General features: G+C 43.1%; 1 protein-coding gene and 2 non-coding genes across 3 annotated transcripts in view; all 3 read right to left on the bottom strand.

Annotated features, from left to right (window-relative positions):
- Positions 1-25,994, bottom strand: part of HSPA9 (heat shock protein family A (Hsp70) member 9) — a 1,477,986-nt gene that overhangs the window by 809,425 nt on the left and 642,567 nt on the right. Inside the window, exon 9 of the mRNA XM_044068990.1 lies at positions 25,112-25,204. Coding sequence (XP_043924925.1) covers positions 25,112-25,204 — 93 coding nt within the window. The remainder of the gene's footprint in view (positions 1-25,111; positions 25,205-25,994) is intronic.
- On the bottom strand, positions 700-764 carry LOC122800599. Its single transcript, XR_006364603.1, has one exon. It is a non-coding gene; the product is annotated as a small nucleolar RNA SNORD63 (small nucleolar RNA).
- Positions 24,235-24,304, bottom strand: LOC122800598. Its single transcript, XR_006364602.1, has one exon. It is a non-coding gene; the product is annotated as a small nucleolar RNA SNORD63 (small nucleolar RNA).

The raw sequence follows: 25,994 nt of genomic DNA, 5'->3' as shown, positions 1-25,994 counted from the left end.
ATGGAAGAAGCTACCTTAGAGTTTAACATAAGGTGCTTCCACATTCAATTCCTCAATTAAAAGCTTGGGAATGTAAACTCCCACACACTGAACAAAGCCAACAGGCAACCCCCATCTTTAAAGGTAGAGTAAGACTGTCTCCATCTTCAATGTGCACAGTTCCATCAACAGGGAACCTTGGCTTAAAGACCCATAACAGGAACTTCATACCACTGGTTATTACATATGGATTAATCCTAGTGTCCCTTATCAAAATGATAATGCAATCAACATCTAATCCATAACATCCCGCTTAGCAGCTCAACCATCAACTAATCCCAGGACAATGGTGTTACAGCTGGATGCCCCAGACTGCAACACAGAGCCAAATAAGCACAAACTTCAAAATATTTCCCAGTTACCTACATTTTTTTCAACAGTGGAAATTAACCTGAAATTAGCAAATAACTGGACTGAGGGTTAAAAGCTTATACAAATCAGCACGTACTACAAGTGGACTGAGGGTTAAAAGCTTATACAAATCAGCACGTACTACAAGTTACGAGTTCAACAGTTTTACTGTACATGTGATGCAGCTCACAAAACCCAACAGCTCCAACTACATGACAACCTAGAAGAAACTTAATACATGCCATATTACTAAACTTTGCCGCTTGCTGTTTTCACTCAAACTTCAGTTACTCATTCAAGTGCAGTTTCTGTGCTCAGTAATTGGAAAGTTCTTCATCTACATCAGAATGATGTGTTGACAATCATCACAGCACAGATGCAAATGCAATTTATTCTACTACTGCATTGGTGCTAACGAAGCTAATTCAATAAGCTGCTCATCCAAGCTTCTAACAACGTACAGCATACAGTCAACTGTTACACTTGCCGTTAGCAACTTGTTAGAGCATCTCAAACGGAGCAAAATATCTGAAATAAGACCTTACATTTTAAGATGGAGACCTACTGTTTTAATGTTAAGTATCTCAAAACTAAATGCAGTGCAAACAATATGCTGTCAAAACTATCTTAAAATCTGCCAGTTGACAGTTTTTTTTATGTTCCAGGAAAACTTTACATACCATAAAAGACAAGGTCCAAAAACAAACCACAGCAGAACAAACAAATACGAGAGGTGCAGTGTGTGAAAATATATCTATACTTCAATGGATTTGGAGAAGATAATTACTACAAGGGCTTGCTGGCTGCAACTACCAATTTTTTGTTTTGGAAAAAGCTAACTTACAGATCAAGATAGCTGCATACTGATAAACAGCTTAATCTCATCTCTAGTAGTGTGAAGAAAAACTGAGATAAGGGCAAGTAATTCTGATCGCTTTAATAAAATTCAGTTACTGACTGCCAGCAAAAGAAGGAAGACGGCCTGAAAAGGAAAACTAGAAAAACACTGACTGGGAATAATCCTGCAGCTGTTCAGCAAAAAACAGTTCAAGCTCCAGCTTTGGTACAAGAGATATTTCCAGTCATTAAAAAAAAAATCAAATGTGCTCACAGATGATTAAAATAAATGAAACGCCAAAGGAGTATATCAACTCAAAATGATGGGGGTGGGGGGTGGAACAAGCTTTAAAAAGAAATCAGAGGTAAACATTAAGAGCTACGAGTCAGACTTCAAGAGCAGCTGCTGCTCACACACACAAGTAGAGTTAGAGGACATAGCATCCACAGCAAACCTGACATTTTCTGCAGGACCAGAGAAACTAAAGGAAAATAATGCATAAACTTTCTGAAAGCACAAATAAGCAACTGGACTGGTATTCCACAGCAGGATATGTTAACTGTGAGGGCACAATGCATGTATGCCCCAAATCTGGTTAAGAGAAAGCAAGCAAAAGTTATGTACTCACCATAACAGTCAATGTATGTAGCCCAATCTCGCCTACATTCTTACCCTTGGGCCAGCGTCCCTAGCACCTAAACCTTGAGTGGCTCATTGGAAAATACTCCTGCGGACTGTGGAACCAAAGGAAGATCTGCCTCTAGATATCGGATCCAATTTGTAGTTACTAATAAAGGTGTGAGGTGATGCCCATGTGGCTGCAACACAAATATCATCCATAGAGATACTAGCCTGAAAAGCAGTAGAGGTAGACACCGATCGTGTAGAATAAGCCTTTACTTTAAAGGGTAATTCCTTGCCATATGAAGTATAAATGAAGGAAATGCAACTAGAAATCCATCTGGACAGAGTTACTTTAGAAACTGGAGCCCCAAGTCTACTGTCCAAGAACGAGACAGTTGATCTGATTTCCTAATATCTTTTGTGCTATGTAAATAGAAAAGCAATTGTCTGAATATCTAGCTGATGAAACTTAAATTCTACCCTGTTAGAGAAATCAGGGAAAAATACAGGCAGCACAATGGATTGGTTGAGGTTGACAACCTAAGCAACCTTTGGCATAAAGTAAGGATTAGGTCTTAGAGAAACCCTCTCCTTGTGAAATAAGTAAGGTGGCCGAACCGATAAAGCTCAGAGTTCAGAGACCCGCCTAGCCGAAGTGATGGCTATCAAAAAGATGGTCTTCCAAGACAAAAATTTTATGTCAAGTTGTTGCGGGCTCAAAGGGAGGCAAAGTAAGCCACTGTAACACAAAATTGAGGTCCCATGGCATTACAGGATTAAAGAACTGGAGGTCGAAGTAGCATAGTCCCTCTCAGAAAAGCCCTACAAAGCCTGTGCGCCACTAGATTGGGTTCATTAGCAACATGAAAAATAGAAATGGTTGCCAACTGCACTTGCCGCAGCTGATCCCAGGCTGAACAGGTGAGAAAGAAATTCTAAAACTGATGAAATGGGAACTGTATAGGGATCAATCTGCCTTTCATGAGCCCAAATGGAGAATATCTTTCCACTTACTGGAATAAATCTTCCTAGTAGAAGGCTTGTGGGAAGAAAACAGAATATGAACCACCTCTGGGGAAAAATCATGAAGCCTGACTACGGACGGAATTGGTGCAGCCAAGATGTCAACTTGAGGGTCTGAATGGAGGGATGGAACTGCCCTGACACATGAGTCAGCAGATCTGGCTCTGGGTCCAGAATCCACGGATCGTCCATTAGATAAGGGTGGAGAAAAAGGAAACCAAATCTGACGAGGCCAGTGTGGTCCTATCAGTATCATCTTGCTTCCCAAGAATTGTGCTTTCTGAATAACCTTCGTTATCAGGGGGACTGGTGGGAAGGCATAGAGCAGAACGGAGGGCCAATCGTGAACTAGTGTCCCTGGGTGCCTCCCCCTTCGGGGGGATAAGGGTGAAGTAGCTGCTGCATTTGGCATGAGGGGGCTGGCAAATAGGTCGCAGCTAGGCTGACCCCATCTGCGGAAAATCTGTTCCGCCACTTGTTTGTTCAGGGACCACTCGTGACGCATCAGAATAGCTCTGCTCAGCCTGTCGGCAATCATGGACTTCCCCGATATGTGCGTTGCCACTAGAAAGTGTCGGGAAGATACTGCCCACTGCCATACTAAGTGCCTCTCTGCAAAGGGGATACGACCTGGTTCCTCCCAGTTTGCTCACATACCATACCACTGACGTGTTGTCAGAGTGGATTGCAATTGTCCCATGAGGAAGAAAGCCCTGAAGTGCTTGCAACGCTAATAGCACCGCTCATCTCCAAGACATTAATATGCAAATTGGTCTTGTGCTCCTGCCAAGTGACAGACTGTCCTGCCGAGATAACCCCCCCACCCGATCTGGGAGGCATCTGTGGTCACCGTGGCAACTTGAGAAGGAAGAACGAAAGGCATGCCCGCATTGCGATTGCTGGTCTGAAGCCACAAGCGCAGATCCTGCTTGCACTTGTCTGTAATCAGATTAAGATGCGAGAGCGGGAGATGCTGTAGAGACCACTGGACAAAAAGTAGCCAATGAAGAAGCCTCACGTGTAGTCTCACAAGAGGAACTAGCATAATCGTGACAGACATGGTCCCTAATAACTTGAGGACCACTTTTGCCTTGACCTTCTTCAATGGTAGCAAAGCGTAGACCTGCTGCTATAAAACCTGAATTCTCTCTTCTGGTAGGAAGGCCATCATGAGCACAGTGTCTAATTCGGCGCTGATAAAGTTAACACACTGCATGGGAAACTAGGCAGACTTTTCCCAATTCAGAGTAATTCCCAGACTTTTGCACAGCACAACAGCGGCATCCCTTGTCTGTAGCAGTAGATGCCTGGTGGTGGCAGACAGGAGCCAGTCGTTGGATTCCCTGACGTCTCAAGTGAGCCATTACCACTGCCATGAATTTGGTGAACACCCTGGGAGCTGTGGTGAGACCAAAGGGCAGGGGGTGAAACTGAAAATGACTGGCTCCCAGCCGGAAGCATAAGTGACTTCTGGATGCCCTGTCCATCTTGCTATGGTAGTAAGCATCCTTGAGGTCGATGGAGCACATCCAGACATCTTTCCCTAATAACGGAGAATTGACTAAGTTGACCATGCGGAACCTGGACTTCTCTACATGAAGGTTCACACGGCTGAGATCCAAGATGGGTCTCAGGTCCACTGTTCTTTTCGGCACCAAAAAGAAGCTGGAGCAAGTCCCTAATCCTACTTGGTCTGCGGGGACAGGATGGATGGCTCCCTTTGACAGCAACTTTTGTACTACTAAAGTTGCGGAATCCCTTTGACTGGGTGGAACGTCTGGGATTCTTTTGTTTGGAGGGGGATAAGAAAGAAGGGGAATATGATAACCTCTGGAAATTATCAGGCTCCAGAGATGCAGTCAGGCCTCCCCTCAGAAGCGCTGGTATGGAGAACCATGAAAGGAATCGCGGTCCCCCATGGTTACGTGGGCCTCCTCTGCCTCTAGGGTGGTGTCTACCTGAATTTCCACCCCCCTCCTCTGCCTCTGGAGGAGGAGGAATCACTCTGTGCATAGTGAGTGAAAAACCTCTGACTTTCTGAACCACATTTTTCCACCCTTCTGGCCCTTGGGGTAAGGTCTAGAAGGCATGGAAAAACAGACTCCCATGGCAGACAGGGTTTTTCCTTCCTGCTCGCACCTAGTGAGTGTGTCCTTCACCTTGGCTCCAAATAAGGATGAATCGTCAAACCGACCTGGTTGGTGAAAGTAGACTTGAAAGCCTCCGCGAAGTTCCACAGGCGCATCCAGGAGTGTCTCGAGATACTGCGGAACCCGCAGCCCTGCTCGCTCCGGCTTCATACGAGATCAGCCTCATGGAGGAGTTGGTAATGGAACATGGGGTAAACATCTCAGCAATGACCTTTTGAACCACAGCATCAAAAACTTTACCCTGTAGAGAATCTGAGCTCTTTTAGGAGATCTCTCAGCAGCAGTGTAAAATGCGACAAATAGTTCAGAGACCGCAGTGTAATTGCCGCTGAGGAAAACACGCGTTTCCCATACTTGTCCATGGCCCTAGACTCCATGTTAGGGGGATGGACGGTAAATGAAGTTTCAGCAAGTTCCTTCTTGGTGGCTGCTGCCACCACCATGGCATCTACTGGAACGCCTTTCGTAAGAAAATCCTTGTCTGGAGGAGCGGACAAAAACTTGTTTGGTCTCCTAGGGATGGGTTCAACAGTGTCTGAAGTTTGCCACACCTTCCAGCAAACGAGATCCAGTAGCTCAAACGGGGGACAGACCCAAGAGGTGGAGGGTTGAGACCCGAAGGCCTTCAGGAACGCAGACTCCTCAGAAGGGGATTTGGAGGGCCAGCCACCTCTCTGCCTCAAGATTTCCAGGATATCTGAGAAAGAGGTATCTTCAGAAGATGACTTGGGGGACCCTTCTGATTCAGAGGCTGGTGTCATACGTGAGACACTCATCTTGGGAGTCTACGTGATTCCTCTTGCACACACTTTCTGGGGGGCTCCTCAGGGGAAAAACTCCGGGGAGAACTCAGAAAGTTGGAGACCACTCATGCAGGTATCCTGAGGCCTTGGGTCTCTGCTATCCATGGAGAGAGGGTGATTCGAGACGGATACCGGTGCTGGAGGGGGCAGAATGTCGGTGCCGTAAGATGCAGCTGTTGACCTGGCCAGCATGCTCCTCATGACCTTGAAAGCTGAACCCCCCAGCTCAGAAGTTAAACTGACCATGGAAGATACGGTAGTAGCCCTCTGAGCCGAAGAGATGAGGTCCGAAGCCGATGTCTGACCCAAGCTCACCCGAGCCGTAGCACCAAGAGGAAGGCTAGGAGCCAAAGAAGATTGATCCGAAACCTCCCTCTCTGGTTTGACCGGTGAACCAAGAATCCTGGACCCCATGGACGGCGCTGATGGGGTCAGAGCAGAGATTGGAGCAGAGAGGTCAGAGGAGGCTACTGGAACTGACCTCACGGCATCTGACAGAACAGACAGCTCTGGCTCCGAAAGCCAAGAAAGGCTCGGACTAGAACAGCCAAAGAGGAGGGGAGGATGGGCTCCGGGTCCAACTGGGCCAGAACCGAAAACAATTTAGCCAGCACCGATGACTGGAGCAGTTTCTGCACCACTATCGACATAATCAGAGAGGGTCCGAGAGGACCTAGAGAATAAGGTCGGAGATCTGGATCTCCCTACATAGGGAGACCTATGAAACTGAGAAACCGGTCAAGGAACTGGAGACCTGCTCCAAACTAGAATATCTGTCACCAGCTCAGAGATGCTGGGAGCCGATGTCGACAGTCTGTGTAGTGCCTTCTGGCAGCATCGAAGCCAATGGAGCGGAAGTATTAACATTAGTTTTTGTGATTTTCTCTGGCGGCTCCGAGGAAACTGACAGAGCTGGAAGGTGCTTTTTTGAAGATTTTGTTTCCCGATTTCTTGTCTGGTTTGGAAGGAGAGTATCTGGAACTAGAAGACCTCTCCAAGTCTTCTTCAAAGGAAGGTTTCAGTAGTCCTTTTAAGATATGCTTGTTCTTTTTCTCTTGCAGTACACAGGGACTGAAAGCGTGGCAGAACAAGCAGGATTCTTGGAGATGAATAGCACCCAAGCAGTACATGCACACTGAGTGCCCATCAGTCAATGACATCTTGTAACTACATTCTACACACATTTTAAAACCCGAAGGCCTGTGTTCTTTGGGATCTTTAGACATGCTGACAAGAAAACTCCACACACCACAAAGAACAGGAACAACTTTGCACCAAAAAACAAACAGAAGGGCGCAGGAAACTGGAGCCTCTAACTGAAACGGCCTAGACCACGGACAACCACAAAGAGGACTAGGTCCTCTAATTTAAACAGGCCTAGCCCAGGAAACAAGAGACTAACACCATAGAAACAAAACACCAAACAGGAAAACTACAACTGGACAGAAGGGGAAAACAAGGTCCTCCGACTGAAAACACAGGCCTAGCCTGTGAAGACAAGTGGCGAATGGGATACTAAAAGGCCAACGGAACCGGCCACAAAACCAAAATACACCACACAAGGTAGCTATGAAAATAGCTTTTTGGTCAACAATTTGTTTGAATTTAGAAGAAAAATTATACTTAAGCCACAGCCAAGAGCAAGACCATGTCTGAGCGTAACGAGCAGCAAACGAGATCTGGGATGGGCACGTTGCAGTATGGGATACCTCTTAGCCACGAGCCAATTGAAGACTTCGAGCTAGAGTATGGCAGAGTCGGAGCAGAGGTTCGGCTTCGAACCCAAGGGTAAGAATGTAGGCGAGATTGGACTACATAACATCCTGTATTAATAAAGATGGAATCTTACCAGCCACAAGAGTTAATCCTAACCACAAGAGTTAATCCTAAGAAAACTGTAGCAGATGGGCAAAATATTAAAAGTTAGAGACAGAAGTGTGTTTACAGACAATTATTCGTTGCACACCAAGCAAAAGCAGCACAATTATCCTCGCAATCAGGGATTGTCGAGAGGAAGGTGCGAGATTCAACCTGCTGTATTCAGCTGTCTTGAGATTTTTTTCATGCAGGATCAAAGACACTTTGATGCAGAACAAGCTAAGGAGGAAATACAAACGTTTCTCCAACAAAAGGTGAGCTTTCAAACAGAAGGGAACTCTGCTTCTCACTTCAGTTAATAAAGCTTAGAGACTTTGTCAGTGATACATTTTCAAATCTTCCAAAAGAAAATGCTACAGACAGAAAAAAAAACACAGGAGTTGACAAGAATAGTCGCGATATCTTGGACTTGAATCAGTCTGGGGTTGGGAGCTAGACAAATAGAATAAGTATGAGACTATAAAACAATCACATTGGTAAAATATGGCTTTATAAGAAAAACATACATACAAGACTGAACTTTAGTTGACGTTGTTAAACTTTTGGGTGGACTAAATACCGCATATCCCACCATGTCATTGTTTGGAAGAACTAAAGAAAGTAGCCAAGTAAAAGTTTGTATAACTTTTTATATAAACCGCATGTTACACAGTACAGCAGACTTGGGCAGTATATAGGTCAGAGTATCTAAAAGCCATGTTTATGTTAATATGATGTAATCTTTGACTGTTGGGGTGTGGATGGAGTGTAGAAGGGCACCGATTATAATGTAGAGTTGAGAAGTTCTCTTACTTTTACATAGGTGAATGTCTGGATAAATGCTCTTGGCTTCATTCAAAAACAAGTATTCCAGTTTGCTTTAAAAATAAGAATGTAATGAAAAGTTTTCCTTCAGCAAATAAAGTCTGAAAATCTTGGTAATTAATAAGAGATAGCTTTCCTTGTACTAAAATGCTTCAATGCATTTACTAGAACAGTGTATAATTTAGGGCTTTGTTTTAAAAGAAAAAAATGTTCTTAAGGCTAAAGACTGGTGTTTTCTGAAAACATACAAGTCATTTTCACATCTGGGGGGGAACAGAGAAGACGAAAAAGACAATTTAAAGTCCGAGTATATATGCGCCTCAACACGGACCAATTTAATTTAAGATTAAGTAATGGCTGTGGCTACCGTTGTCAATCTGGAATAACTGCTCCTATCAGGATTAAATTTCATTATCTGAAGATGTACATAGTTGTGTGCTTTTTGAGGGGGCATTCTGGGGTTGTTTTTGTTTGAGGGTTCTCATTAAAACAAAAGCTCTTGTTAAATGTATATAGGTTCAAATGGAGATGACGGATGTATAAAGGATCAATCTATAAACATTGAGTGCTTGTATCACAAAATTTGGAAAAAAAAAGAAATCATGTTTTTACCATAACATTCCACATGTGTTGTCCATCTTGACCTTTACTCTGAGGGGTCAAGATCCATCTCTGCTTTTCCAATAGCTTGAAGTCTTCAGCAAAGCTTGTTGGCCTCCATCCCTACCCATAATGTAGCTCCCCAACCACCTCAGATCTTGTTTGCCCACCTAGAAGGTAAAATAATGGATACACCAACTATGGTCTAATTCTAGGACAATGTCAGTATCTCTGAGGCTATGGTGATACCAGAAACCAATGTTCACTCAGGTCTTAGAGTTCTGGAAGGGGGCTCGGAGGGTGGGTTGTGAGAATAAAGGTAGAGATGGACAACACACATGGAATGTTATGGTAAGAACATAACTTCTTTACGTGTTTTGTAATCTCGCTTATTCTCACTGATGGGATCGCGTCCCAAGCAATGAAATTCCTGAGTGGCTCATGGAAGAATATTTCTCAGAGCCCTAGAACCAAAGGGAGCCCTACTCTTGAAAGCCAAATCCACTTTATAATGAGTAATAAAGGTATGTGGCTTAGCCCGATGTTTCTGCAGCATAAATGCTGTCCAAAGAAAAACTCTTACCTGAAAATCTGCTGAAGTCGCAACTAATCTAGTGGAGTGTGCTTTGACAGGAAAGGGAAGAGGTTTGCTTTTTGAGATAGTAGATACATAAAAAGGGCATGCCATCTAGACAAACCTTTGAGACCAGGAACCCTTTTCTGGTCTCAGAATAAGATAAAAAAAGTTGATCAGATCTCCTAAATTTTAAAAAGTCCTGTGCAAGTAGAAATGCAATTGTCTATGAACATCCCAAAAGATCTAGAGTATTTTGGTAATTAGAAAAACAGGTAACTCAGTAAGTTTAGGTTGCTTTCTGACACGACCTTTGGGAGAGAAAGATTGGTACGTAACTAAACACTACCTTATGAAAAATTAAATATGGGTGTTCGGACGAAAGAGCTGGTAGTTCTGATACTCTTCTAGCTGAGGGGATAGCTAACAAGGTAAGAATCAAATTGCTTGTCAATTAAGGTTCTAACGGGGAACAAATTACATTTATTAAAATGAAGTTAAGATCCGAGGGTGGAGTTGGGATTCATAGATGTAGGTCTGATCATAGCTGTTCCCTTTAAAAAAGCTCTGCACAGTCTGTTTGCTCTTAAACGGTAATTTGAAATTGCAGCTCACTGGACTTTTAATAGTAGATGCAGCCGCACCTTCATAAAATAGCTTTGCTAGGAATTCCAATACAGAATGAACGGGTGTAGAAAAGGGAACTACTTGGTTTATCAGTCGCCCAGATAACAAATCTATTCCCTTTACTGTTGCATATTTTGCGTGTGGAAGTTTTATGGGAAGACCGCAGAATGTGCTTTACCAGAGATGACAGACCAGGAAACCTGGCAATCAAGAGAAATGCAGTAGCCAAGCTGTCAAACTTGAGGCTGTGAAGGCTGATGTGCCATTCCCGACGGATGAGTCAGTAAATCTGGAAAAGGGTCCAGAATCTATCGTTTGTCCTGGAGATGAGGTTGTAGAAAGGTAAACCAGATTTGACGAGGCCAACAGAGTGCAATGAGGATTATCGTGGTCTCCAACAGACTTGCTTTCTGTAGTAGTATGGGAATCAGAGGAATTGGAGGGAAAGCATATAGGAGTTGCAGAGGCTAATCGTGAACAAGTGCATCCCTTAGTGACTCCCTCTCTGGAGGGATTAGGACAAAGTAGTTGCTACATTTGGCATTCGTGAATGATGCAAAAAAGTCGCAAGGCTGGCCCCCTTTCTGGAAAATTTCTTCTGCTACTTGATTGAGGGACCACTTGAGGCCATAATATGGCCCTGCTCAATTAGTCTGCAATCATGTTGGATTTCCCACGGATTTTTTTTTTTTTATTTAACATTTGTTTACTGGAAAAGTCAGACTTGGAATGAAACCAATTTTCAGAGGCCCAGTGAGAAACACTCCAGGCACAAGTCTTTGTAACATGGGAGGAAACGCCCAGAGAAAACCCACACAAATGCAGGGAGGACATGCAGACTCCACACAGAAGACACTCCAGCAGAGAATCAAACCGTAGAACCCCTTACTGTGAGGCGACAACACTACTGCTGCATCACTGTGCAGTCCTTAATATGCGTAATATAATCTACTTTGCAATTAGAATGCAATTGGAGGATGTTCCCCATTGCCAAATCCTTAGAGCTTCTTGACAACGGGGTTTAGACCTGGTCCTCTCCCCTGCTTATGTACCAGACCAGTGACATTGACTGAACCGCTACAGTTCCTAGAGAGTGTCTGGAAACACCTGCAATGCTAATAACACTGCTCTCATCTCTATGTTGTTTATATGCCAGGGAGCCTCATGCTCCTGCCAGGTTCCTTGGAAGGACAGTCTTTCCCAGATAATACCCACCCTCCAATCTGGGAAGCACCCATTGTCACAGTGGCTTGGGGTTGAGAAAAAGTAAAGGGACAGCCCTGAGACACAGAGTGAACCCACCACTAGAGATCCTTATTACAAGATTTGGTTATAAAACTTGACACGAAGGTCAAGAATCGACCACTGTGTAGAAAGTAACCACTGCAGAATCCTCATATGTAGGTGTGCTAGAGGGATGAGTACAATAGATGCTGCCATCCTTCCCAAAGTCTGTAGTATTTGCTTCACCACAGCTTGCTTTTTTCTGATTACTTGCCTGACATGTAGGTGAATGCTGAAGACTTCAACTTAAATTTTAGAAACTAAAAACTCAAGGAGCAGCCGACCAGCACTCATGCAAACTGCTTGTGCTTCGGGCTCCTCGGCTGCCTAATTTTATAACACTGACGACCTGACGTCAGACCTGGAGCGACGGCAGACACAGAAATACTAAGCCTCTGGTATTTGGGCCGACTGAGGGCTACCCTGGCAGGGATAACCCAAATGTGCTCCAACAGTGAAACATGATCAGCAGAGTCAGTTCTGAGGTTCGGAACCAAACCCAGTGTGTCAAGGATAAAGTGAAGATTGACATAAGATTAATTGTTGTACAAAAAAGCAAATGTAATGCATAACATTTGCAACTGGCAACATGCAGATTTTTTTTTTTTTTTTTTTTTAAATATACAAAATGTATACAAGTTTGCCTGCCTATGTCAAATACTAAATATTTTTTTATAACAACTTTAATGAATTATGAACACATCCATACTGCCATCTTAATTAAAAGCTTAGGAATTTGATTCCCAAACTCAAACACTTCCCCCATTACAACCTCCAAGGGAATTATAAAATTGCATTCTACATTAGAGCACCAGTACCCTCCCCACCTTAAGGCCAAATGACATTTACCATCACTGACCGACTGAGAATTATGACTTTCTGGTGAATACCCAATAAGGAGTCAACTAATTCAGGAAGCACTGGTCCAATTCAGTGTAGAGAATTAAGGATAAAAACCATTAACAAGCTGCATGCTGTGGGCCAGGGTTCAACTCCCTCAGCCTTCATCTGCCCGCTGTGTGACCTTGTGCAAGTGACTTAACCAGACAGTGCTTTGACGCACATGAGAGTTCGGCTAGGCTCCTCAATGGACTACTGTAAGTCATGTGCAGTACCTACCTATGACCGCCCTTGGGACTTTGGTCCTGCCATTTAGTCTGTGTAACTGCATCATGTTTCCAATTACAGCAGGACTAGTATGCTTGCATGCCTGACCACTACTGCACTTTAATAGGTATCCCTGTGGTCTTTCACAATGAGGCAGGCTGTAGTTCCAAGCACCAGCCCAAAGACAGATGAGAGGGTGTCTGAATAATCAAGCACTCTTCCCCATACTAATCCCCTCACGTGTGCACACAACTGGCCCTCTGGTATCTGGGATGTTAAGTGAACCCAGGTTCATGGCATACCTGGTTATCACATGCAAATATGGTTTTAGTGGGCATTCCCACATATTCTATGAACAGGCATGTTTAATCTGACATGGGATACAAAACTGTTAATACCACAATTAAGGTAGACTAGTGTACACTGTGGTAAAGAGGAGATAAAGCCATTCTACGAAGCAGAATGGCTCATCATAAAGTACAGTTTTGTACCTACCATAAATGTAGATGTTCGAGGATCTACATTGCTGCAGTCCTAACTATTGGGGGTAGTCCGCTGTCCAGTCGGCCCGAATACCAAAGTATATGGCTGACGTCGGTCAGGGCGCATTAGACTGACGTCAGTACGTCAGGGTACTAATGCGCATGACCGACGTCATATCCTCAAGTCTTTTCTTGCCCCAGATGTCAGAAGACCCTAAAAAGACAAGGCCCAATATACCTGCACCAAAAATATGTACAATATATACAAAATTATCAGCATATAACCTCACCTACACAACCACCCCTAAACACAGAGGGAAGGAGGGAGGTAAATTGGACTGCAGCAATGTGGATCCTCGAACATCTACATTTATGGTAGGTACAAAACTGTACTATGTTCTTCATTCCACATTGCTGCAGTCCTAACTATTGGGTAGAATCCCAAAGCAGAGGTAAGGGAGGCTGGCAAATCATAAAGAAGCAGGAGCTGACAACATGCCTTGCAAAATAGCTGTGGCAAAACCAGCCCTAGACTTAGAGTAGAGAGGAAGGTGATAATGCTTAGAGAAAGTATGCACTGAACTCCAAGTAGCTGCCTCCAAAATATCCTTAGTTGCCACCCCCCTTAGAAATGCTGTTGAAGTGGCAGTAGCCCTAGTGGAATGAGGCCTAATCCCAGCTGGAATCTCCTTGCCATGATGGGAATAACAAAATGCAATGCAAAACCCAATCCACCTAGAAATAGTTTGTTCTGACACAGGCTTGCCCTGCGAACTCAAAGCAAAAGAAACAAACAACTGCTGAGACTGCCTAAAATCCTTAGTCCTGTTTAAATAATAACGCAATTGCCTGTGTACGTCTAAAGTGTGCAAAATCTTTTCCCCTTTATTTTGGGGGTCTGCATAAAAAGTAGGCAAATGAATAGTTTGGTTTAAAGCCACACTAGAAACCACCTTAGGCATAAAGGAAGGATTAGTACGTAATGATACCCTATCCTTATGGAAAATCAAAAAGGGCTCTACTGCCATAAGGGCCTGCAACTCAGACACCCTTCTTGCAGAAGTAATAGCCAACAGAAAAGCAGTCTTCCATGACAAGTATTTCAATTCAGCAGTAGCCGCAGGCTCAAAAGGTTGTAGAGTAAGTTTTTCCAACACAAAATTGAGATCCCAAGCAGGAGTAGGAGCTCTACGTGGGGACTTATATTCTTTGCCCCTCTAAGAAACTGCTTGAACAAAGGATGCGAAAACAATGGTGGGTCACAATCATAGTGAGCTGAAATTGCTGCAGCATGAATCTTAATGGAAGAGAAGGACAAACCTTTGTCCAATAACTCAGTAAGATATTGAAGAGCCACACTCAAATTAGGCTCAGAAATCTCCAAATTCTTTGCTGTACTCCAAAATAAAAAGCTCTTCCATTTTTCATTACACTTTCCTTGTACTAGGTCTTCTAGCTTCCATAATCACGTTTAAAACTTGTTGAGGAAGTTGAGACCTGCTGTGTTTCAACACAGAATATGCCAGGCTGTTAGATGAAGAGAGTGAAGCTTGACATTGAGCAGATGACCGTCCTTCTGAGATAACAGATGTGGAATCAAAGGTAAAGGCCATGGAGGCTTCCTTACCAGACTCCTTAGTAGTGGGTACCAGTGTTGCCGAGGCCAATCTGGAGCTATTAAAATCATCCTTGGCTTGTCTTGTCTGACCTTTAAGAGCACCTTTGGAAGAAGAGGCAGAGGTGGAAAGGCATACACATGAAGATTTTTCCAACTGAAAGAAAGAGCATCCACTTTCCAAGCTGTGTGATGAAACCCCTTTGTGCAAAACTTTGGCAGCTGGTGGTTTAGTGGAGAAGCGAACAGATCTATGTCTGGAGTTCCCCATGACACTGTCAATTTCTGAAATACATGAAGATCCAGTTTCCACTCGTGGGGATCCATGATTTGTCTGCTTAACACATCTGCTAAGGAGTTCTGTGCTCCCGGCAGAAACCTTGTCTGAAGAGTTAGTTGCAAGCTGAGCGCAGTCTCCCATAAAATCATTGCTTGCCTGCATAGAGGATAAGAATGTGTTCCCCCTTGTTTGTTGATGTACCACATGACAGTTGTGTTGTCTGTTAGAATCAACACCTGCCCTGGAAGAAGTAACTCCTTGAAAGCCATTAATGCAAACTGGACTGCTAACATCTCCTTCATGTTGATATGTAGATGCTGTAGTCTGGCAGGCCACTTGTCTTGTATCCACTTTCCATTTAGATGAGCTCCCAAGCAATGTCCGAGGCATCTGTCGTTAAAATCTGACTCGCCTCTGGCCGGGTCACAGAGTCCCTTGTTTAGGTGACATTCCTGAGCCCACCACAAAAATTCTTTCTGAAGGCAAGGTATTATTTGAATGACAGTGTCCAAATCCTGGCAGTGCTGTGTCCATACATTTTGAGATACCATTGCAGCTTCCTCATATGCAGTTTGGCATTGGGAAGCACCAGAATACAAGATGCCATGAACCCTAATGCTTGAAGGACTGTCCTTGCAGTCAGCACGGACTGATGAGATAGTTGATGGAAGTAAAGGGATAGACTCTTTTGTTTGTCCGGGGTTAAAAGGCCATCTGGGCTGCTGTATTCAGTCTCACACCCAGAAAGCACATGTCTTGAGAGGGTACTAGACTGGACTTTATTTCGCTCACAGAATACCCTAGGCATCTTAGCACTGCTATAACATATTCCAGATGCTGTAGGAGGTCTTCCTTTTCATGAGCCAGAAGCAGGCAGTCGCCCAAGTAAGGATAGATTTGAATTCCTTTTAGCCTGCAGTATGCGATCACTGGAGCCAGAACCTTTGTGAATACTCTGGGCAGTAGATAAGCCAAAGGGCAATGCAGAGAACTGATAATGAGAATTTCCAGCTCGAAACGCAGATACTTCCTGCAACTTAGTCTTATAGGCACATGAAGGTAAGCTTCCTTGAGATCTAAAGTTACCATCCAGTGATCTTTGCCCAGCAGAGGTAAAAGCTGTTGTAACGTCAACATCTTGAACTTGGGAATGTCCAGATAAGTGTTGAGGATAGCTAAATCCAAAATTGGTCTCCACGTGTTCCCCTTCTTTGGTACTAGGAACAGGCGAGAATAAAATCCTAGGCCCCTTTCTGATACAGGGACTGGCTGAATGGCCCCTATTTGGAGTAACAGAGAAATTTGCTTGTGAGCCTCTTTCCTTTGTGGAGGAGGAACGCCTGGCATGCCTTTGAAAGGGGCAATGTATGGAAATAAAACCTGTAACCGTGGTGAATGATATCCAACACCCATCTGTCTTGAGTAATTAAATCCCAATTTTCTTTGAAAAGAGACAGTCTTCCTCCCAAAGGAGCTGCCAGACGAGAATCTACTGGCAGCTGAAAAGGCAGGTCATTGGGTCTGTTTACGAAAGGACTGACCCCTGCCCTCACCAGAAGTCTGAGCAGGTGAACTCCCTGTTCTAGGCCTAAAAGAACCTTGAGCTCTGCCCCTACCACGTCTAGACCTACCCCTAGACTGGGAATCATAAGCAGGATATGTCCATCCCTTAGTAGGCCAATTTCTACTAAACTTGGTGGCTGCACCTGCAAAAAATCTTTAACAGTTTGCATAGACTTAGCTTTGTCCTCCATTTTCTTTAAAACTGCTTCCACAGGCGAACCAAACACATCAGACTGTAAAGGAGCATCCAAAATCCTAGTCTTAACATGCTCAGCTAAATTCTGATCCCTCAACCAGGCATGCCTCATGAAGAACCGAACTAGTGGCAGCCACCCTCGAGGAGGCCTGTACAGCATCAAAACCACATTGCAAAGAATGCTTACCCACTTGTTCAGACACATGAACTAAATCCAGCAACTCTTTACACTCAATACCTTCCGCCAAAGCATCCACCTTAGATTTCAATTGTGAAAGGAGATAATTTTGATATTTTAGCATGTGAAACTGACAATTCAACGCCCTCATGGCTAAAGTGTAAGAAGTATACACTTTCTTTCCCCATCTATCCAAAGCCCTTGCCTCTATCAGTGGGAACAGGGTTTTTAACAACAGAGGCCTTAACACCTTTAGGTCCCTGAGAAACAGTTTCGGGTCTGCCCTAGGACTCTTAAAAGATACTTATGAGCTTCAGGCACCCTATAGTACCTATCAGGTTTAACAGGAGCAGGAGGCAAAGAATCAGGGTTCAGGGAAGCCTCTGCAAAACATCTTCCACCACATTCAACACAGGAGGTATAGCTAAGGGCCTATGCTGGGGTAAAACAAGAATTCCCTAAGCCTTTTCCTGGAATCAGAGTAATCTTGGCCTTCCCATTTAAAGTGCTCCCTCATGGAATGCAGAGTCTCTGAAAATGAGAAATCCTCAGGAGGAGAAGCTGTAGGAGTGGAATCATCCACATCAGAATCAGAATAAGGAGGATACTCCTGCAAGTCTTCCGCAGAAGACTCAGAAGCCTCTGAACACTGTTCAAAACTGTCAAACTCAGGTTCCACCCTAGGCCTCTTATCAGGAGGGGGCATAGAACCTCTAATCATAGTAATCAAATCTTCTGCCATTTTAAGCATATGTTTCTTAGGCACAGAACCTGAAGTGCTAGGAGAAGCCCCCACTGAAGCTAAACTTGGCCTACCTCTCAAAGTAGTTTTGGAAACAGAAGGAGAGGCTCTAACTACCTTGGGAAGAACAGTTACCTGAGAAGCCCCCTCAGCCTGGCCTACCTCCTGAGAAGGCACATCCTGTAACATTAAAGTCTCTGCCTGAGACTCCAAAGAAACTCCTGGCAAAACCTCTGGCTCTACTGAGCCTTCTAAAGAACCGACGTCCGGGACTGCCGGTTCATCAACCCTAGGCTTCGCTGTTTTGTCCTTGCGCTTTTGATGAAGCGGCGCCGGAGCATCCGACGGCATTTTATAATTGCAACGCTTCCCAAACACTAACCTGGCACAGTCTAACCTTCTCTTAATAGTGCGTTTGTTAAATCTAGCACAAGAGCGGCATCCAACAACGTCGTGCTCAGGCCCTAAACAAGGTATACACAAGGTATGGTAATCCCTATGAGGTATCTGTTTCCCACAAGAAATACAGTTATTCACTTTTTCTGACATCCGTTAAATACTGAGGCAAGAAAACCAAAATGTTCCCCAACGGGGTACTTAGCCAACTTTGATTCGGTCTGAAACCCCGACTTCAGAAAATTTCAGAACGCCAACCTGCACTCGCAAAACTGCTTCTGCATCGGACCATGCGGCAAAAAAGACTGAGGATATGACGTCGGTCATGCGCATTAGTACCCTGACGTACTGACGTCAGTCTAATGCGCCCTGACCGACGTCAGCCATATACTTTGGTATTCGGGCCGACTGGACAGCGGACTACCCCCAATAGTTAGGACTGCAGCAATGTGGAATGAAGAACATCAAGCAGAGAATCCAGCTGGGGAAGAGAAGGAACAAACAGGGAAGACTTGCTTCTCAGAGGTGGGATTAAAAGGCAGTCAGTGATGGTACTCAGGTCCTCAATGAACAGATACAGATGGAGGGCATCTTCCTTTAAGGGCCTGGGGCTAGGTAAAGTACCATCTTTCAAAGAATTTGAAATATCTGCACTACTTGAACCTGCTCCCAACCTTTGAAACCTTAGTACGAGCACAGAAAGATAAACCTTAAAGTAGGAAATATGTTAATGTTTGCCTGAACAGAGTGCAGCCATGCTTGTGACCAACAGGGGATTGAATATGTAAAAACAGTTGTTGGTGGATTGATCGTTGGGAGTAAAGAAAAAAAAATACAGCCACGAAGAATTACCCATACATAGACAGCACACAGATACAAGGCCATCTTTTCTCCTAAGTTTAGAAAGTGCATACCTATTTTTATTAACTTGAATTTGTTAACCAGAGTAGAGCACAAATTACAGATAGCCAATTTCAGTCTTACCTTAGAAAAGGCAGCGACTCAAAAGGGCGCACACTTGCCACCGATGAAGGTCAGAAGCCTATTGGTTCTACTCCCACTCCAGGTGGATGGAGTGATTTTTTTCAAATTACTGACACTGCAGGGCAGCAGTACAGATGTCTCATTCAGTGTGCAGTCCTTCAGATAAGACGTTAAACCAAGGTGCCATCTGCCAGAGTTAGTGGCAGCTCACATGGATGTAAAAGATTCCATGGCACTTAATGAAGAGAGTAGGAAAAAAGTTTCCTGGTGTCCTAGTCAGAGTTCCTAGAGTATAAATACCACTTGAAGTCATCCCAAAAATGGGTCACTAGTCTAATGACACTAACCCAGTCAACAAAGAATAAATGAACAAAAAAGTAAAAGTAATACAAACCACATGAACATAAACAGAATAGCAGTATGTTTAGCTGTGCACAGATTAATTGGAATATATGAATACAGCTACATCCAACACAGTCAAAGTGACAAATGAGTGAGCCATTCATCAGGAAGTTATAACAGAGAAATAAAAAGAATGTGAAGGTTATGAGGAACAAAACACATTTAAGAAATGTAGTTGAAGAGATGGCATTTACATTTACCAACTTTATAAAGATGAGCATTTAACTGTACATACAATTCTGAGTAAGACTAGGTTGAAGCCAGAATTGGAAAATATTCCAAAAGTCTGGGCCTCATACAGAAAAACAGCGATTTGAACAGTAGAGTTGGGTACTGTCAGCTTATAGTGTAGAAGCAAAGGGGTCATGATTTCTGAGGGTATAGGATGGGGCCTGTCTTAGTTTAACAGCCAATTTTTTTTATAAGTTTGAAAAATTGAGTAGAATACAGCTCATTATTTGAAAAGAACCCATTTTCTGCAAAGAGTGGGGAGTAAGACAAGACATTTTATTGGCAAATGGCTGGGTGGAGTCTCTTTCTAAAGCCGATGCTATTTAAGGGAAACCAGATTCCAGATGGGAAAGTAAAAACATCTTTGTCTATTGCAGTTCTGTGACTATCAGAGGAAACAAGAGATTTTTGTTGGCCCATAACAGGAGTCAGTTAATCTTAACAGAAGATCTAGGTGCTACCACATACGGACAGATGTATTTACATGGCTTGGTTAAATATTAAATTGCTCCAAACTTTGTTATTGTTGACTTATTTTGGTGTGATGTTATGAACAGGGGCAGGCATGTAAATGCCCTAAGGCATAAATAATACACCAAAACTGTTCTAGCCAGTGGGCATTGGTTTGGAAAATTGCAGCATGAATGACTAAGCTTAAAAAGGCTCTAGGGTAGTTAGCCTTGTAACTTCCTATGATCCTATATCCATTTCGACACTACCTGATCACATCACTTGAGTTTAATGTTAGCTGTTGCACTGAATGGACCAAGGGGGTTTCAATTGAATAAAATAAAATGTATGATGGTCAGATGTCAGTGTGACCACCAAAGTTACCCAGGTCTCTCACCACAGGTTTGCCACTGATGTGGTTAGCAGGGGACGGGTTTTCCCAAATGGTACGACAATTTTGCTAGTTCAAGTTAAGGCCATGACTTTGGCACTAGTCTTTCGCTGGTGTGAGACCCTCTTGCAGAATGTTATAAATTGGGGAGTCAATGACAGTAATCAACTTAGTCATCTGCAAATTTGGTGAGCCACAGGCCCTTTGACTTTGCCTGGACCTCTGAGAAGTAGATGTAGTATCAGGCCTGCTGTCAAAGGTGGAGGCACCTACTTTGACCTTGTGTCCCCCATCAGTGAGCCAGCTGGCCACCCACCTGATGATGGGCTAACCCAACTTGGTGTAAATCCCCAAGTGGAAGACCGTGTCAAAGGCCTAGGCCAAGTCAAGGTAAGCCGCATGTACTGGACTTTCCCTCATCCAGGGCCTTGGTGACAGTCCTCAAAAAGTCAACCAGGTTCAAAAACAGCAATATCTGCCCTTGATGCATCCAAACTGAGTGGAGTCAAGTGTTTGGCGATTGCCTATGTCCTTGTTTAGGAGATCCACAATAATACGAGCCATGGCTTTACAAATCAGACTTGTGCAGGGGGATAATTACAGTTCTCCACTCTGCTGGAAGCCTGCACTTAGGCTGTGGCTGAACAGGGTGGTCAACGGCAAAGCTAGTTCTTGCTGGAGATGGGGCAGAACACAGCCTGGGAGATACTATCAAGTCCATAGAACCTGTGTTCTTTGGCCTTGGTAGGGCCTTTTAACACCTGATCTACTGAGATGTGTGACAAGGAGAATGGGGGGTCAAGTTCATGTTGGCAGGTTGGCCAGGTCAACAGATTAGTGGGACAACATTTTCCTTTTGTTATAAAGCCTGCTGATAGAGGTGCCCAGACAGGTTTTTCCTTTATGAGCAGTTTTAGTTCTACTGGGTATGGCAGAGTCCATGCAGTAGTACAGGTGCTTGTATACTGCATTGGTGTACTATTCAGCATAGTTATCTGCATCCTCTGAGTTGGCCTGTGGTTTGAAGCTACTGATACACTCCCTCAGGAGGTTGTAGTTAGCTTTTGAGAAGTTTGTTAACCTGGTTAAGGCGGGGGAGAGAAACTTTGAAACAAGACGGACCGATATGATCTCACCAGGGAACAGCATACTATGGGAGTGGTGCAGTGGTCACTCATGTTGGTGAGAACCAAATCCAGAATGTTATCTCCCCTTGTGAGGGGATGAGATGAGTTGGTCTAGTGCATTAGAATTGATTAAGTAAAGGAATCGTTGGGTGAGCGCATTAGTGCAGGAATAGTTCACCCAGTCAATGGTGTGGTAGTTGAAGTCAGCAAGGAACACGGGATACCTTGATAGAGTCCAGTAGGTTCAAGTAGGAGGAGCGGGTGTCCTGAGTCATGGAAGGGGATCTATAGCTAGTCATAACTTGGATGGGTGTGCTACCAATTGCAAGTTGCACCTGGAGCAATTCCAGTGCGTCATGCTGGCAAGCCAGTCTGGAGTCTTGGCTGTCCTTAATGAAGAGAGGGACTTCCACCATCCTTAGTCTTCCTTACTTTAATTTTGTGGTTGGAATGTGTGGAGTAAGGCAGGGGTACTCTCTGCAGCCCAGAATCAAGTTTCGGTGAATGCACAGACAGGCATCTTCCAATGAAATCCACCGACACATTAAGACCACCTTGCCTCTAGAACTAGTACCTGTAAGCCTCTCTACCCTGCCCTTGGTAGTAATCAGAATGTCTGTATATATATATATATATATATATATACATATATACACATACATATATATATATATATATATATATATATATATATATATATATATATATATATGTATTCACTTCCTTTGCTATGGCACAAGTGATAGGGGTAGTACATGACTTGTTCTCCCTTTGATAATATGCTTCACAAAGTCTTCCTCTTGCTCTACAGCAGAATTCTTCTGGCATATTAAGGAAGGCTACATAAGGATTTATTTGGGCAGAACAAAAACAGCTAGTCTGGAATGCAATTACTCCTTCAATGGGAGTGGGCAGGAGAACTTGAGGATCCCAGATTTTGGGTTTACAGTATACAGGCAAAGTGAAAACTTTCACAGGAACTGACATCAAAAGACTAGAAAGCAGATTCCCACCAAGCTACGAAGTACAGAGAAGGGTTTTAGGACACGTTTAAACATCTTGAAGACAACGGGATAAAACAGCTAAAGACCTGCATCTGGAGAATTTCTCCCAGGGCCTCCGCTGAAAACAGGCTCTGTGGAGCCTAGTCGGACTTTCCCGGTCAACAAATGTAAAATAAATAAATGTAAATTTCATGTCCCTGACAAGAGGTGAACAGACAATTTACCCGTTATTAGTCTTAAGAGTTCGTCGTCTATTAATTTTGGGGACTAGACTGGACAAAGAAATTTGAGCAGATTTACAAATTGCTACACTGTCAACAAGCTGGACAATTTACGGAGGATATGCGATTCATGGGGAAATCTTTGGCTTACTGATGCTATCTTTAAGAAAAATCAAATTACTGTTGAGATAGATCTGGCCACTACAGCTGGTGTTGACAAGGCAAGGAAGAACATGCATATAAAGTGGCTTTGTTAGTGAGTCGTGCAAGATACTTTGTACAAAGAAAATGAAAACGTTTAGACTGGTGTTACTCATTAGGTATGCTACCAAATCTCTAAAGTTTATTTCTGGTAACAATGTTAAGTAATTTTATACTCTAATCACAGTTGTCCCAATATTTACTGCAGTAAACTAAAGTTGTTAAATGCCTTAACACCAGCATGTTGAGGGAATTTTATAAAATTCTGGGAATATCTCACATTAAAACCATTAAAATAAGACTTGCAGGAAATATCGGAACAAATATAGTAAGAGTAAGACTAATGTTACTGTGCCCTTAGTATAACCAACGCAAACACATTCAGCAAGATTCATTCCATTTTAATGTTTGCTACTAAAAAATCAATTACGAAAAACCAGAAATACCCTGTCCTACAAGTAATACTATAAGAAAAACGGACAAGACTGAAGCAAAACGCATTCCTAGGATTTTGAATATGACTTTGTATAATGCTGAACGTCTTCTCATGCTGTCAAACATCCAAATGTTTGGCAGTTAATACAGAGATGTTTATGGAAATGGGTTTGGGGACTATTCTTTCATTCTGGAGCTGCAAATGCTTGGCAGACAATTTTTCAATGACTGATGTGCTTAAAACTTTCGTCCATATGAACTCCTACATTTTCACAAACAATTGCATAAAATTGCTTCATACCTAGAAACAAGCACTGATCCCTCTGAACAAAGAGGAAGATCGCAAGCACTACAGAGAGTGAACCTTCACAGGGTCCCAGTTTTGACCTCACAGAAATCACATTCGTTTACAATTTAATTTACCTGGGGGAGGAACTAAAACATGTACATTTCCAGCATGCATTACAAGTTCTAACTACAAATACAACAGTGTTATTGTAATAATAAAACTTAGAGCTATTACTGCAACACTGGAAAGCCTAAAATAAATTACAAATCATTCCACTAAAACTAACATTGCCTGACCCCCCCCCCCCCCCCCACACACAAAGTTAGCCATTCCACTAGCAGATTCTGTGCTCAGTAACTGATAAGTTTGTCTTCACATACATCAGAATGATGTGTTGGCAAAAACATCACAGCACAGGTGCAAATGAATTCTAATTAGTCCAGAAGCAGCAAGATGAACTGTTCATTTGTAATTAAAACATATCTACAACTGGAAATCACAACTTTTAAAATTGCTAGTGATTAACCTGCAGATGCTGCTCTAAAACAGCAAAACGTCAGAAGTGAGACCTACGTAAAATACGAGTCACTAAGCCAGCATCACAGCTAAACAAATAGTTTGCAAGAGTATTTAAAGTTGTGGTGAGTAGTCACTAGACAATTGAAAACAAAACCTTCCACATTAAATCTTAAATGAAAACGTGAGAAACCGCTTCAGCCTAGTAATATGGAGTGACGAAAGTTTTTACTCTGAGTCTACAGAAAAACATTTCCTTAATACCTCACATTAAGGTATCTTCACTTCTACTAAAAGCCTAAGGATGCAAATTATTCAGTAATTCCCATACTTGAAGCACAAAGCCAACTAAAAGCTCCCTGGTACAGATGTATGACAAATGTCCGTCAGTGTACACATTCACCAGCAGGAAACCTTGCCAAAATGCATCAATCCAACTGCCTACTAGATTTAGATTAAGTTTGCTTATCACCAAGAGAAAACTAATGCAATAATCCTAAAAGTTGTTGTGCAACAGTAGGCTTAATGCACCGGCTACTACAGAAAAATATAAGACTGTGGAGCAAAAAAGTTCGAGAGATCATGCATACTAATCCAGCACAAGAATCCATTTCTTTCAAATGCTGTTTTTACTACAATTTTAAGAACACATTAACCCAGCTAATTATGTGCACCTTCAACTGTATAAGTAATGTTTGTATCTTACCTGTAAAGATGAAGACAGCTCACACTTTGCTTTTTCAGCAGCTTCTCTCACTCGTTGGAGGGCCATGTTATCTTTAGTCAAGTCAACACCACTCTATAAAATAAATTAAACAAGTTATCCAAAATTAAGCCAGTGGATACCATACTGATTTTTCTTCACACCTGATGGCAGCATTTGGCAAATGTAAACCTTTACTTTTGTACCTTCCTACCTTCAGATACCCAACAAATGCATGAATACACAAGTTAACACAACACCACAAGTACCCTTGTAGCCATCAGGTTTACTAGCTCAATCCTGAACTGTCCTTGCCTGTACAGGAAGTAACTTGTACTTGACCATTAGGTCACTGTCCCATCTAGTTCTTTTCAAAAGTTAATCCATCCAGCCTCAGCGGTCAAGGCAGCCCCCTGATGAAAACATCAAGTACAAAAATTCACCAACTCGTACTTCAAGACTGCAGCAACCAGTCTGAGCAATGAGGCAGTGCCCCTACCTTACAGGCAAGCCTGACCATGTTTCCCACCAGAAATCAAGGAAGAGACAGGACAGCAGAAAAGCCAAAGTAAAGCAGCCCAAAAGGTACATAAGCATGCTTTACCAGAAATTAAGAAATTCATACTACCAATTAAAAAACAAACATTACCAGATACATTAAAAGATTCATTAGGGCAAAAGACCAGAATGTGAAATAGCAACATAGCTTTTTTTTAGACATGTACAAGCACACTGCTAAGGTGATGTACATGAGAGTTTTGTTTGCTTACCACCTGGCACACACTGAAGTATTCTCACCACTTCAACGTTGAGCATTATTCATGTGAAAAGAAACGGCAAACTGCTTCCAGTCAAAGAATGGCACACAACTCAAAGTCTCATTTCT

This window comes from Protopterus annectens, chromosome 4.part0 (assembly GCF_019279795.1).
Source record: "Protopterus annectens isolate FY-2018-M chromosome 4.part0, PAN1.0, whole genome shotgun sequence".
In the NCBI taxonomy this organism is placed as follows: domain Eukaryota; kingdom Metazoa; phylum Chordata; order Ceratodontiformes; family Protopteridae; genus Protopterus; species Protopterus annectens.
This window is presented reverse-complemented; position numbering and strand designations above follow the sequence as displayed.